The 13,773-nt window shown below is 29.9% G+C and overlaps 3 protein-coding genes and 1 long non-coding RNA gene across 5 annotated transcripts; 2 read left to right on the forward strand and 2 right to left on the reverse strand.

The window, feature by feature from the left end:
* Positions 1-1,068: 1,068 nt before the first annotated feature.
* Positions 1,069-1,862, forward strand: LOC122574540 (CDGSH iron-sulfur domain-containing protein 3, mitochondrial). Its single transcript, XM_043742231.1, has 2 exons — positions 1,069-1,227; positions 1,470-1,862. Exons 1-2 carry the CDS (start codon positions 1,165-1,167, stop codon positions 1,821-1,823), a joined length of 417 nt encoding a protein of 138 aa, XP_043598166.1. The 5' UTR covers positions 1,069-1,164; the 3' UTR covers positions 1,824-1,862.
* Positions 1,863-2,216: 354 nt separating this feature from the next.
* On the forward strand, positions 2,217-6,901 carry LOC122574534 (kinesin-like protein KIF23). Its single transcript, XM_043742221.1, has 16 exons — positions 2,217-2,318; positions 2,675-2,867; positions 3,049-3,618; positions 3,703-3,873; positions 3,943-4,141; positions 4,203-4,341; positions 4,404-4,603; positions 4,682-4,786; positions 4,869-4,954; positions 5,030-5,160; positions 5,231-5,334; positions 5,392-5,496; positions 5,582-5,728; positions 5,795-6,064; positions 6,138-6,377; positions 6,449-6,901. Exons 2-16 carry the CDS (start codon positions 2,857-2,859, stop codon positions 6,632-6,634), a joined length of 2,664 nt encoding a protein of 887 aa, XP_043598156.1. The 5' UTR covers positions 2,217-2,318; positions 2,675-2,856; the 3' UTR covers positions 6,635-6,901.
* LOC122574542 lies at positions 4,975-6,256 on the reverse strand. Its single transcript, XR_006319093.1, has 2 exons — positions 6,122-6,256; positions 4,975-5,147 (listed from the first exon to the last, which is right to left on the reverse strand). It is a non-coding gene; the product is annotated as an uncharacterized LOC122574542 (long non-coding RNA).
* Positions 6,902-7,587: 686 nt separating the features above from the next.
* Positions 7,588-13,696, reverse strand: LOC122574536 (phosphatidylinositol 5-phosphate 4-kinase type-2 alpha). Of its 2 annotated transcripts, XM_043742223.1 has the most exons (9): positions 13,552-13,696; positions 12,642-12,739; positions 12,085-12,195; positions 11,061-11,249; positions 10,419-10,557; positions 10,032-10,331; positions 9,782-9,957; positions 9,563-9,705; positions 7,588-9,498 (listed from the first exon to the last, which is right to left on the reverse strand). In XM_043742223.1, the coding sequence occupies exons 1-9, from the start codon at positions 13,687-13,689 to the stop codon at positions 9,311-9,313; spliced, it is 1,482 nt and encodes a 493-aa protein (XP_043598158.1). In that variant the 5' UTR covers positions 13,690-13,696; the 3' UTR covers positions 7,588-9,310. The 2 variants fall into 2 exon arrangements, with proteins under 2 accessions (XP_043598158.1, XP_043598160.1); XM_043742225.1 differs by lacking the exon at positions 11,061-11,249.
* Between the last annotated feature and the right edge of the window lie 77 nt (positions 13,697-13,773).

Raw genomic sequence — 13,773 nt, forward strand, 5'->3', positions numbered from 1 at the left:
GCGACCATCTTACCCGGCGAATAAGGTCTTTGTTAAACAAACGTTCATCCCTTGACCGCGGCTACGTTGGCGACTGGTTGTCGCCTCGATCCCAAGCTCATTGTCACGGATCCCAAATAAGTACACTCAGGTTGAATGACAATTGTTTAATTACGGCTACGGTAGAATCTAAATTACAATATTACGGGATTTTCCCAAGATTCCAAAGGAAGGCTCCGGTGTTCCTTCATCTCCGACATATATATATGGGTCGCCGAACGTGGCCACGGCCACAGGACGGCGAACTCAACGTGACGCACGATTTGCGTTTTCTCAACGTAAGGTAGTACTCCGCTCAGTAAGCTACCTTAGTAACCAACTCAGCGACTAAATCAATCAGCAACAACTGTGTCCTGTCCAAATGAAACTACCCTTTTATAATCTTCTCCCCACCTCGCGGGTCATTTTTTGTTCTAAGGAGAGCTGCCCCATTATTTCGCACCTCTATTGTTACATGACTCATTATCACCTCGAACCCAAGCCCATCGTCATAAACCCTGAGTACACATAATCGGATTAGCATCTTACAACTATTTCCTATTTTTATTGCTTAAGGGTAGCTACAATAAAAGTCCAGGTTAGGATATTGGGGGTTTTTCCAATCACTTCACAAGTAAGGCCCCGATGTCCTTTCATCTCCGACATATATAATCATGAAATAATATAAAATACAATAATTATAATATAAAACACTTAATATTCTATGACTTGAAGCGAAAAATATATTACTATATCTACATATACTATTACGTTCCTCGTCTATTATGACAGAACCTCTTTGATCGTAAATTGACCGTTGTGAAGCAGGCTCATGCTTATAAGTACCGCATGGTAGAAGTGAAAAGGAAATTAATGATCAAGCTGATTAATTAGTCTTACTATACTAAATCTGTTCAGAACTAGTCCTCTTGCAGATACAAAATACAACTCTATCAATCTCTCTCTCTTTTCTGGTGCAATCTTCCACCTCAATTTGAACTGTTCTCACTCTGACGCAACGCATAACTGCCATGCGCAAACGACTATTGTAGAGGCTTCTAGCCGGGTACGAGCAGGTTGCACTGACATCTATGAGAATTGACAAAGACAGAAGTACAGTGTATCGAATATCACCGAGTTTTAATTATGCATTTAACCTTAAAGAAAATTTCATTTTTTGTTCATTCAAATATTTTGAAATACCAAAATGTAAGTTAAAAGTGAATGAAATTTCAAATATCGTAATATAATTTTTATATTTTTATTTGTTTATAGTTATAATAGCCTAACTCCTTAACCTATTTTAGAATTACTATCCCTTACAATAACATAAGTTATTAAATTATATCGAGAACAAAAAGGAGAAGTTGTTGAATCGAGGTTATTAATGTTTTAATACAATTTCAAGCTGTCCTCTTCTTCCTAATATATGAATGCTAACTGTATTTCAGGTTAGATGTTATTGTAAGAAAGTGGAATATGATATGAAGATTCCTAGAAACCCATTGAAAGAGGTCTATAGTGCAAATCACCAAACTATTAATGGTGCTATATATGATAATAAACCTTTTAAATATAAGTGCATAGCTGGTAAAATATATACATGGTGCTTATGTGGTAAAAGTAATAAACAACCATTCTGCGATGGCACGCATAGGAATCAATTTCTTCAAATCAAGGAGAAGCCTATACGTTTTACAGTTGAAGAAACCAAAGATTATTGGCTGTGTAATTGCAAACAAACATCAAATCGGCCATTCTGTGATGGTACACATCTAAGAGAAGATATTCAAGCAAAGAAATAGTATACATGTACATAACAATAAATCAATTTTTATTGAAAATGCCTCACTAATACCTCACTTCATTAAATGTTGGGATAAGTTCCATTTTTTCTTTCGTAAGATCCTAATACAATCAACAGAACGATCAATTATCAGAAAATTTGGAAAACAAAAATAGAAATCTGTTGCAACCTCTCAACTAATTGGCGATCAGTTAAATTCTAAATGTTCGGTTGGGGTCACATACCTTGCATAACATTAACGTTTAAGGTGGAGGGTTGATTAAAGAGTTCTGGTATGATTGTGATTCTGAATGTTCATTTTGAAAAATTCTTTTTTAAAGTGTCTTGTGTGATATGTAACATGACCTAAATGTGACTTTCTCTCAAAGCGCCTGGTGCTTATATTCTAGGTGCCAGTCTACGTTTTCATCAACGTTTTTTTGTAAGGTGGGAAACTATATCTGTCCAATCATGTAACTGTCGAAATGTGAGCGTCTCGCAAGTGGTGCGTCTTGTACGTATTTTTATTTCAACATATGAACCACGATCATACAAACAATTCTCAACATTTACTACGGAAGACCGTCCGCGGTTTGTGACTAGACGTAAGAAATCACATGAAACACAACAGCTTCTCTGTCTTTGTCTGACATTCATAGCACGTCACGCATGCGCAGAACAAAAAACTTGTTCCCTTCATGTTGATTTCTCACAATTCCATTTTCAAACAGTTTGTCCTGAACTTTGGTATATAAGTGTCGAAACCTGTTTATATGATAGTGCTACGGACAATTCATAAAAGATTTACATCTAACAGAGAGTATTCTCTCTGCTCCTAATGTAATTTTCAACGTTTCTTTCGTTAAATAGAAACTCGCCACAAGTGATCTAGAGGCTTACTTCAGTTCAAAGATGTTCGAATTTTTAACTTATTAAATGTAACGACTTTGATAACAAATAGAAAATAATAGAGATAATCTATCCATATAAGGTTCTTAAACAATTGTATGAGATAATTTTTATTAGTCTTGTACTTGATAATTGGTTCTACCATGAAATCTGTGTAAGTTTATATTTTATTTTATTTTATTTTTATGATAATAACAATATTTTACAACTTTCCATATTATTATATCATATTATTAAATTTTTCCATATTATTGTACTTTTTTTACAAATTAAGCTACCTATTTAGAACAAATAGTAGTAACGTCTAATCAGTAATTCTTATTCACTTCCACTAGGAATTCAAAACCACTTGTTGCAATACGAAAGCACGGGAACCGACCGAAATGTGATAACGACGCAATTAAGGAACCTGTTAAAGTCTTTTGTCGCATAAGGCCAATGGTTCATCCCAATGATGAATCTTGTATAAAAATTATTTCTGATACAAGCTTCGTTATTGCACCTTCAGAATCAGTAACAAATGGTCGTAATGTAAATAAAGCTATTCAAACGTCTTTTAGTCACATTTTTGGTCCAAATTCTTCTCAAGAAGAAGTATTTGATTTAGTAGCATTGCCACTTATTCGAAATCTTATCAATGGTAAAAATAGTTTACTCTTCACATATGGAGTAACTGGAAGTGGCAAAACTTACACTATGTCTGGTAATCTGCATGATGCAGGCATCATGCCTCGTAGTTTAGATGTTATTTTTAATAGCATAGCAAACTATCAAACAAAAAAATTTGTCTTTAAACCTGATAAACTAAATGGCTTTGATATACAAAGTGAAGTTGATGCGCTATTGGATAGGCAGAATGAACTTCAAAAACTTGTTGCTTCTTACAATGGAAAAACTTTTAGACAGTAAGGGTTTTTTAAAATTTTTTAGGATTAGGTATTTTCTACTATGTTTATGTAAAATTTTAATGTTTTGTATATTATTCAAAGATTTAAAGGAGATGGTAATAACGATAACAATGAAAATGTCTTAAATTTAAGTAATGAATCAGAAATATTAGATGTTGATGAAGATAATGCATATTCAGTTTTTGTAACATATATAGAAGTCTATAATAATAGTGTATATGATTTATTAGAAGAAAATGATGGAAAAATTAAGTGAGTATACATTTTAAAAATATAGTTAACATTTTATGGAATTTATTAAAAAATTTTGAAACAATTTAGAATTTTGCAAAATAAAATTATTCGTGAAGATGGAAATAGAAATATGTATGTTCATGGATGTACAGAAGTAGAAGTAAAGAGTTCGGAAGAAGCATTTGAAATATTCCAACGTGGGCAATGTAAAAGACATATTGCACATACTAATCTTAATACAGAATCAAGCAGATCTCACAGTGTTTTTACTATAAGACTTGTCCAGGTAAAGTAATCTAATTATACTGTATAACTGTATTATACTTACAATGTTAATATTTTACCAGGCACCATTAGATAAGGAAGGTGAACAAGTTGTCCAAAATAAACAAGTGATTTGTGTTAGTCAGTTGTCTTTAGTAGATTTGGCAGGAAGTGAACGTACAAATCGTTCAAAAAACACTGGACAAAGACTTAGAGAAGCAGGTAATTTATCAAAATATATCATTGTTCTTTTATATTTATATGACTTATATTTGTTAAAATAGGAAATATAAATAATTCGTTAATGACACTACGCACTTGCTTGGAAATACTACGTGAAAATCAAACTCAAGGTACAAATAAAATAGTCCCTTATAGAGATTCTAAAATAACACAGTTGTTTAAGAATTACTTCGATGGCGAGGGAAATGTTAGAATGATCACTTGTGTGAATCCTAGTATTAACGATTATGATGAAACTATTGTAAGTATTTATGTTTTGGAGGCAAGTAATATTTGGAATATAAATTCAATATAATAAAATTTTTCTTTTTCTATATAGCAAGTCTTAAAGTTTGCTGAAGTTAGTCAAGAAGTACAAATTAAAAATTCCACAACTTCAAAATTAGATTTAGGATACATACCTGGTAGAAGACAAGCTAATAAAGTAAGGAAAAAATACATATATATAGTAATATATTAAAATAATTTTTTATACATATTTAGTTATTGACATTACTTTTTGATAGATATTTAAAGAAGCAAGAAACAGATTAGAAAATGCTGGTAATCCAGCTGCTGCTGATTTGGAAGTTGATTTGGGTTTAGTATATAGGTAAATTATTAAATTAATGATTAGATTAATCAATAATAAAGAAATTATTTTGTTGTGTGATACATTTTTTTCCAGTCTTGGAGGATCATTCCCAGAAATGGAAATAACAAGTCCACATAATGATGAAATAATTACTACACTTATACGTTTCTTAGAATTGCGTATTCAGAAGCGGAATATTTTACAAGAAGACCTGAAACAGAAACGTAATTTTTAAACGTATTAATTGAAAAACATATTTTCCGAAAATTTATATCAAATTTGTTCATTTTTTAGAAACGAATTTTAGAAACATGATAATAAAAATCGAACGGGAAAATGTATCTTTAAAAATTGAAAACTCTACATTGAAAGCATCAAACGATCAACGGCAAAAAAAGGTAAGTCTTTATAGCAATAATTATAACAGTTAAATCTTCAGCATAAAATTTTTTCAGATCTCTGCTTTGGAAGCTCATATTTGTAAAACAGAAGCTCAAATTGATACTCTACTATCCAGATTAAATAATGCAAACGATATAATCAGGCATATGAAACAAGATGTAACTCTTTATTTTATATCAATCTATCTACATCTCTTTTTGTCAAATAAAATATTCTTCTAACAATCAAACAAAACCTTTGCAGTTACAGAACAAGAGTATGTTACTGAATCAACGTGCAATAGATAAGCAGAGGGTAAAAGAAAAATACAATAATAAAATTCAAGCAGAAACTGATAAAATGAGTAAAGAACTGGAAAGCAAACTTCGTCGGCAACGTGAACTTCTTCAGGTATATTGTATTAATTGTACATACTTTATATAATTACTAATTTATCTAAATCTCTCATTTCTTTAGAATCAAATGAAAGAAAAAGAAGATAAACTGACATTAGTGAAGCAAATATTAATAAGCGATGATGAGATGAGTAAAAATGATAGACCAGAATCCAAAGAAACAATTCAAGTGCAGAACGATGTTGAAATGCCAATAACATCGAAAATTACTACAACTGTTCCGAACACTGTCTCGGAATCTATACTTATTACAACTACACCAAAAACTACTACAAAAACTGTTTCTACGATTAAATTTGAAGATTGCAATGATACCCGACCAAGTAGAAAAGTAAATACAATAATTGTTATGATTTTAAGTTATATATTAAAAATAAAATCATATTACCTTTAATAATTTGTAGGATAGAATTCCAGTAGTGAATCCGCGCTATAGACGGTCACAAAGTGCAGATAGATGGCTTGATCATCGACCTCCTGGATTAGTTCCGGTTGGTACTATCCTTCAACCAGTAATTCGAAATAAACGAATAAGCGTCAAGCAACTGACAGATCCGAAAGATATAACAAATAAAGCATCCAGATACTGTCTTATTGCTCAAGAACAAGACACAGACGGTGAACTTGAAACTAAATTATACAAAGTTTGTATTATTAATGTTTTCAAAATATAGATATATTTAGATAGAATAATAATACAATTCTTGGATGATAGGGAGACATATTACCAACTAGTGGAGGAGGTGCACAAGTAGTATTTAATGATATGGAGCATTTAAAACAAGTTTCACCTATTGCAAGAAGGAAACGCAGCGGTTATTTGAGCCCAGGAGAGAATTCCACTTTTCAAAAAGATTACTGTGGTTCAGAAAAAAATAACTCAAAGAAACTCCGTATATAATTTATTAAGGAAGTTTTTGACGTGTTATTGGTTTAATCTTGAAACATGATAGACCCCATAACAAAAAAGTTAGATATATACAAAGCATATATAAAAAACCAAAGACGCGAAGAAATTTAATTTTATTCAATTTTGAATGCAATAACTAAAGTACAAATTAATTTTAAGTATATTATTAAGTATATTAAGCATATAATTATCTAGTATATTTTTGTTTCATTTAATGATAAAATCTATCATTCGTTAGTAATTTACTTTATACATAAAAAATAATTATTTTTAGTTTAAACTATGTAACCATATTATTACAATAAATATCTTTTATTATCTAGAGCGTATTATAAAATAAAATTCAACATTCTCTTTCCTAATATTCTTTTTATTTATAATTCCTTATTGTGTTAAATGTCCATTTATTTCCCGTGGCTTATACAATACAGACTCTGTGAATAATACAAATGTTAGGATAACAGAAGCCTGGATATATACTGCCAACAGTAAAATAGTGAATATATACATCGTTTCTACATGGTGCGAATTGCGAAAATCTAAATTGAGAAATAAACAAAATCTTTCTTGCAATTTAATTAAGCAAACCGTTTATAAATCTATATATTTCAAAGTCTATAATAGACTAAAGTTGTTGCATATAAACTTTAAACTCTTTCGAGATTTGTAAGTCAATGAATACATAATAATAGAAAAAAAGAAATATACGTTTGAAAGATTTGTTACTATGTAACAGTAAATCGTAGTTGACAAAACAATTTATATTTTCTCTTACAGAATCTATAACATTACAGAAATTGAGCGTATTTTTATAACTGTAATAACTGTTTTTTTATAATACACCTTTGTTGGCAATATGCATTTTCATTTACTTTTGTGGTTTTTCCAATGTACTGGCAATGTATAAAATCATATAAAGTATCAAGACTAGATGAATACCTTAATTAGTAAAGTAATTAGTCGTTATATTATGATCAGTTTTAACAAATTATAAAAAATTGATTATTACAATAGATTATTTAAAGGTAGAGTATCATGCAACGATACATTCTCCTTTTTGTTTTTGCATGATGTAATGATATACGGTCTTAAAATATAATTAATAAGAAGTAATTTTTTGATATAAAGTTTATCTAATAAAAAAATGAAGCTGCATTAGATTACCTTGCATTAAAATTATTAGGCGAGATCTTGTGCTACTAATTACGCCGAAGCTTGACGCGTTATGAATCGAATGCTACAAAGGAACGTATCACTTCATATGCTGTTCAAAACTGAACACATTTTCAGCAAATTGATTCTAGATAATTTTTACATAAAAGAGGAAATAAAACAAACATACTTTGATTAAATAGTTTTCTTTATGAATATTATAAATTAGCATTCCATTCGCAATGCACCAAAAAAATATATTTCATACTTCTTTACTTAATTTCTCTAATGGAATCATCGGCTAAGTTTGAGCACTTTACAAATTAAAGGAGACATATATCGCGCATAATACGTACAGTTCTTCTTGTTCCCTGTAAATGTAACTTCACAAACTAAACGAATCGATGGTCTTAACACCAATTCGCGGTAACTGAAATGATCAAAGAGGTGACATTTACAGACTTTAACATTTACTAATAATTTTTTTAAAGTTTCAAGCTCTTACACTATAGTACCTTCTGCGCATATAATATATTACTTCTCTCCTCTTTTTTTAGACCTACCAAAAACGAAAGTTCTCGCTGTAAAAGCCATTACGTTATACTTCGAATATTTAAACATTCCAGACAACACCACAGACACTAGATCAGAAGCATTATAATTCGTCTTGACGAAATTGAGAGACTCTTTATGATAAATGTAGGCTTCCTTTGTGAAACACTTAACCGTGTCCCTATAATTCTGATTATCATATGTAACATCAACATTAATTTTAATATTTTCCAATAAACTAATATTACATATCATTTACTGTCAAATGACGGTAATTAACGCAGCTTTTATAGCACATTATGTGTACCAAAAACAATATACAATACACACTTCTGTTAGCATTATTTATATATCAATAATTCATACAACGAAATAATAGACATTAAACAAATATGCGTAAAAACTATTTCTTTGAGTATAATATTGAGTATCACCTCACAAAATAAAAATAATCTACGATAAACTTTTCTAACAGAATTTTTATGTGTTCCTGATTCCATTATGTACACATAATGTACAAAAAACTAATGTAGGTCTCACGTTTTGAAAATATACATAAAATGAAAGAAAAATAAAGAACACAAGAAAACTACAGTATTTGACAATTGTCTTTATAGAAGAATTGTAATTAAATACTGAGAAAATATGTCACTGGTTATAAAAACTACTAAAATATTCCCTGCAAAAAATTTGTTGACAGATCTTCCAAGAGTTTGTAATCCACGAAATTGTGTTATGCTTCTAACTCCATTGTAAATGTTATAAGGAATACTGAAATATGTAATCAATGGTACTGACCAAATAACAGTACATACCAAATAAAGATCTTTATGGTCAAACATCAAAGTGCGAGGAATGAATGTTCGACGCACTTAACATAAACGCAGTAAAAAACGATAGTGTCATCACGACTTTCGAACAAGCGGTCCAAATTTACAAGCTTAACAACAACGAACAACGAGCTTATTCTATAGCTTTGCTCATGAACTCTATAAATCGCTTGCCGTATTGTTCCGGATCACAGGTGGATATACCATCGACATTAGCACCATACTTCACTGTTTTAGCTGCCTTTGCTGCCTGCTTACGCACACCATAATGAGTTAGCACATCTATTATGGCTAAAAAATAAATTTCCTTTGTAGGTGCACCTGAAATAAAACAAAATTTGGATGTTAATTTAAATATTTATGTGTTAATTGTAAGCAATATTACCTTCTTTACTAGGAATCGCATAAATATCTAATTCAGGAATTATGGCATCTTCATATTGTAAACTTGTGTCGCGCAACAACGTGGCATGTGGTGATTCAGGAGGCGTTGCCATACCTGCAACACCGCTCCAACTCCATAGACGGCTAATAAAAATGTTACGTTACAAATTCCGAAAGTAAAATTCTATGAAATATTTCACTATATCGTAAAAATGCATACTCTCCCATTGGGCCTCGTGAATCAAGCCCACTTCCAGATTCGCTATCATCTTCTTCTTCATGATTATCCTCCTCCTCCTCTCTTTCTGCACGTTCTCTGTTTTCTTGTTCGGCCCGCGCACAATCGTGCAGTCCAAGTAATAGAGAATAATCCATCAAATGCAATTTTGTTAAAAACTATAATAATCAATTTGTCAATAAATATAAGATGTACAGTTACGTAAATGCAATAAATAAGAAATGAAACTCACGTCGACATCAGCGGTTAACGTCTCTATAAGTTTAGCTTTTGCCTCTTCGCCGATATAAATTTTCGTTCCCTCTTTAACAAAATCATTATCCTTATAAGTAGGCAAATCTTTTTCCTTTTCTTTGTCAGATGCTTCACGATCTACTGTCGAGCCTTTTAGATCGAATTTTTTATGAGTAGTTAAATGATTTGAAAATACATTTCTTATAGCAACGACATAATGTTCAACTCCATCAACTGTCAAACGATACATGCCAAGATATTGGGGTAACAAAGTTTTTCCGTGCCTTTCCACAATGTACTAATACATACAAAAGGAAAATTGTTAGTTTTATTTAAGGAAAAGCAAATATAATAGTTTACATGTATAAATAACAATTCTACATACTGGATGATAGTGTTTTAGAAACGAATACATCCTTTCTACCTCTTCCTTTGTGAGGGTTTTGATAATAAACAGTTTATCATAAGACTGGTAAAATTTTGCACCACTTTTTCCAGATGAGTCCTCTAATATTGGTTGTGATCTGGAAATGATAAAAACAATATTAATATTAGTTTAGCACAATGGTATAGTAAATTATTTATTTCCAGCAATAAAAACGTTTTTCTTTCTTTGAATTTCTGAAACACTATTAGTATACCTCTACCACATATATTAGCATGCATTTAAAAAAAAAACAATGGTTATTAAGCACAATAACTAACCAATAATGATACTGTTATTCACATACTATATTATTACAACTAAAATGATCAATATATACATAAATATAATATATCCAATAAATACATAAACTAAACTAAATGAAGATAAGTTCATGCTTTAACACTAACTCTAATTCTTCTAATGCTCTACAAACATTTAATTATGAACATATAGTCTAAGTACGGTAATATAATACTATAAAAGAATTGTGTACAATCAACTGTGTTCCTTTGAGCTGATTTCTTATATTTAATGAAAGTCTCATAAAAACGTGTTAGCCACAAGCAACACGCACAAAGTGAAAAATCAAGTCTGGCTAACCTCAGACGCTTTGGTTTAAAACTGTAGGAACGTAGTGGTTTATTTAGGACTGGAATTTGCGAAAGAACAGGAGAAGGAGAAAAAGTTATTGAAGGAGCAGTAGCACAATGCTGAACCAATTTATGAGTCTTCCCATTCCTAGCCAAATTCCAATGCCTCTCTGATAGGGAAGGATTAAATGCCCGACATCTAGTACCAAAATTCTTGTATTACAATTTACTATCAACAATTCTTATGTATTACATTTAAATGAAAAGTAATACTTTCTGTTTGTAAAGAAATGAAGGAAATTTATTGTTTCCATGTATAGTTATGCACATTTATGTAACTGCAATATAATACACTAAATTTTATATACTGAAATATGTTAGTAACAATAACATTATGTTGCCTGTTAATGCATTCTCTTTCTTTTTCGCTATAGTTGAATTTATGCTGAAATTAAAAATATTTCTTTTCCTTATTTCTTTAAATTTATATTTATAATATAATATGATAGATGTATCTCAAAATGATATAATTATTTCTACAAAATGTAATATTGTAATAAAATATGTTTCTTATGATATTTCAATACAAAATTAATTTCAAATATCATGATAAAATTTTTAATTACAATGATTTGTGTATGAGTCATTGGGTGGATTATCTTCCTTCCAGGTTGTATCAAGTAAAGCCCTTAAATCTGCAATACTCTATAAATAAGTGAATGTGCTATATAGGAAAATAAGTAAAGAAATATTTACCAAGTTATAATAATACATACAGATACTTTATATGTGTATTACAGTTATAATAACATATGCAGAAAGCAGTCACAGAATAAAACATATCTTTGACATGCAGTGCAATAAACTAAGACTAAAATTAAAAAAAAATAAATTATGCTTTACTTCTTATTCATATAGTACATCTTAAACAAGTACTGTATATTATAATTACTTTAATAATATTTTTCAATTATTTTCTGAAATGAACTTGATGTATTTGAGAAATATGATTTAAAAAATAAATTATTTTTTACCTTGTCATTGATTCCTTATAGTCCAAATCATCTATACCAAATCTTTCCCGTAAATTTCTGAATACCAACGGACAATATTCTTTAAACTTAAAGTGCGAGGGCATATTTTCCCTAAAACAAAAAGTTGAATATATGAGTAACTCTCTGCTTGGAAAATATAAATTTTTAACATATATAACATACAGATTTCATATATATAGGTTCCACATATATCTACAAAGAATACAAACATTTTTTAAGTTAAGGAGTAAAGCTATGAATATCTTTATCATTAACTATAATTTCAGATCAAGAGGACCTTCATTCATTCTATTATTAAAAGCAGTGACCAACCTAGCAATTCAGTATTTAGCGATATATTTAGAATAGGCCACCTCAGAGAGTTACTTGCTTTACATTTACATTAATAAATTCTTCCTAATATCAAACAGAGCATTACCCTTATGACTCAACTCACTATTAACTACGTTTAAGTTCAAAATTTTTCCTTTAATGTTTGTCATTTCCTCTAATATCGAATTAACACATATTTTGGCATATAATGTAATACAACTTACTTGTTAAAAAGATGGTTATCCACTTTTAACTTGCTATAAGCTCTGAAATCGTCTGGCAGGAGCACTACTGGTATATTAACATGACTAAGCTCATTTATCTGTAATACGTGTATGTTACATGTAACATTTATGTAAACATAATTTCCTAAATAAGTTGTTATTATGAACACTACTGCAAAAGTTACTATAAAAGATTATATACAAAAAATACAAATTACATCAAGACATGTATTTATATATTTATTGCACAAATTTATCACATAATTTTTACATATTGGGATTATATATTTGTGTACATAGATGTCATCATTCACAAATGTGAATATGGAAATAATTCTATATATTGTATAATTGTATATATGGAAACAATTATAATTGTACATTTATACTACTATTTATTGAACTAAAAGAACAACTACATATTAAAATCGAAAAATTTTTTAATTTTTTAAGCTTCAGCTTTTTCAAATGTATAATACTTCTTAATAAACTAAATTTTTATTTCATATACAAATAAACATGCGATAACTATAGGAAACATAACATGATTTTAAATTTAGATAAAATTACAATGTTGTATCAAAAAATTTACTGTAGTGATATAAATTCTTCATTACTCCTGATTACTAATAAAAAGATTTCATAAAATCTTATAAACGCAAATATAAAACCCGACAACACTTTGCAAATATATAGTATAATAGAAAAATAGCGCAGCACGCGTTTCAAATACATATTTTCTTAACTTCCAAGAATATTATAGGAGAAAATTACATTAATGTAAAACGTGACGTAGAATAACGCAACGTTTTTCATAAATTTCCGATTCTATCCAGCTTGAAGAGAGTGAAAGAAGAAAATGGCATTTCGATGACGTACGACGCTGTCACGCAGTTATGTTAATACTCACCGTGTGATTGACACCCCACATAAAAACACTAAGAAGAGGTTCGTTTGCACGGAACAGCTTAACCTTTTGATGTTTAACTCGAAAATGTTTCTTTTTGAGCTTGCTAAGCCCACTGGACATTTGTGGTGCACTAGACATGTTTCTCGTGCTGGTGCTTCCTATTGAATATTTCTAATAAACACCCCCGTTTATACACTCAACGAAGAGTTTAAAACAAACTCC

Source organism: Bombus pyrosoma, linkage group LG14, assembly GCF_014825855.1.
Source record: "Bombus pyrosoma isolate SC7728 linkage group LG14, ASM1482585v1, whole genome shotgun sequence".
In the NCBI taxonomy this organism is placed as follows: Eukaryota; Metazoa; Arthropoda; class Insecta; order Hymenoptera; family Apidae; genus Bombus; species Bombus pyrosoma.

Coding starts and splice junctions, on each gene's coding strand:
- LOC122574534 (XM_043742221.1), top strand. Junction 3,619..3,702: donor AATGGAAAAACTTTTAGACA/GTAAGGGTTTTT, acceptor TATTATTCAAAG/ATTTAAAGGAGATGGTAATA. Junction 5,729..5,794: donor GGCAACGTGAACTTCTTCAG/GTATATTGTATT, acceptor TCATTTCTTTAG/AATCAAATGAAAGAAAAAGA.
- LOC122574540 (XM_043742231.1), top strand. CDS start 1,165: ATGCATTTAACCTTAAAGAAAATTTCATTTTTTGTTCATTCAAATATT. Junction 1,228..1,469: donor ATATTTTGAAATACCAAAAT/GTAAGTTAAAAG, acceptor ACTGTATTTCAG/GTTAGATGTTATTGTAAGAA.
- LOC122574536 (XM_043742223.1), bottom strand. CDS start 13,689: ATGTCTAGTGCACCACAAATGTCCAGTGGGCTTAGCAAGCTCAAAAAG. Junction 10,558..11,060: donor TTTAAACCAAAGCGTCTGAG/GTTAGCCAGACT, acceptor TATCATTTCCAG/ATCACAACCAATATTAGAGG. Junction 10,332..10,418: donor TTCTAAAACACTATCATCCA/GTATGTAGAATT, acceptor TGTATGTATTAG/TACATTGTGGAAAGGCACGG.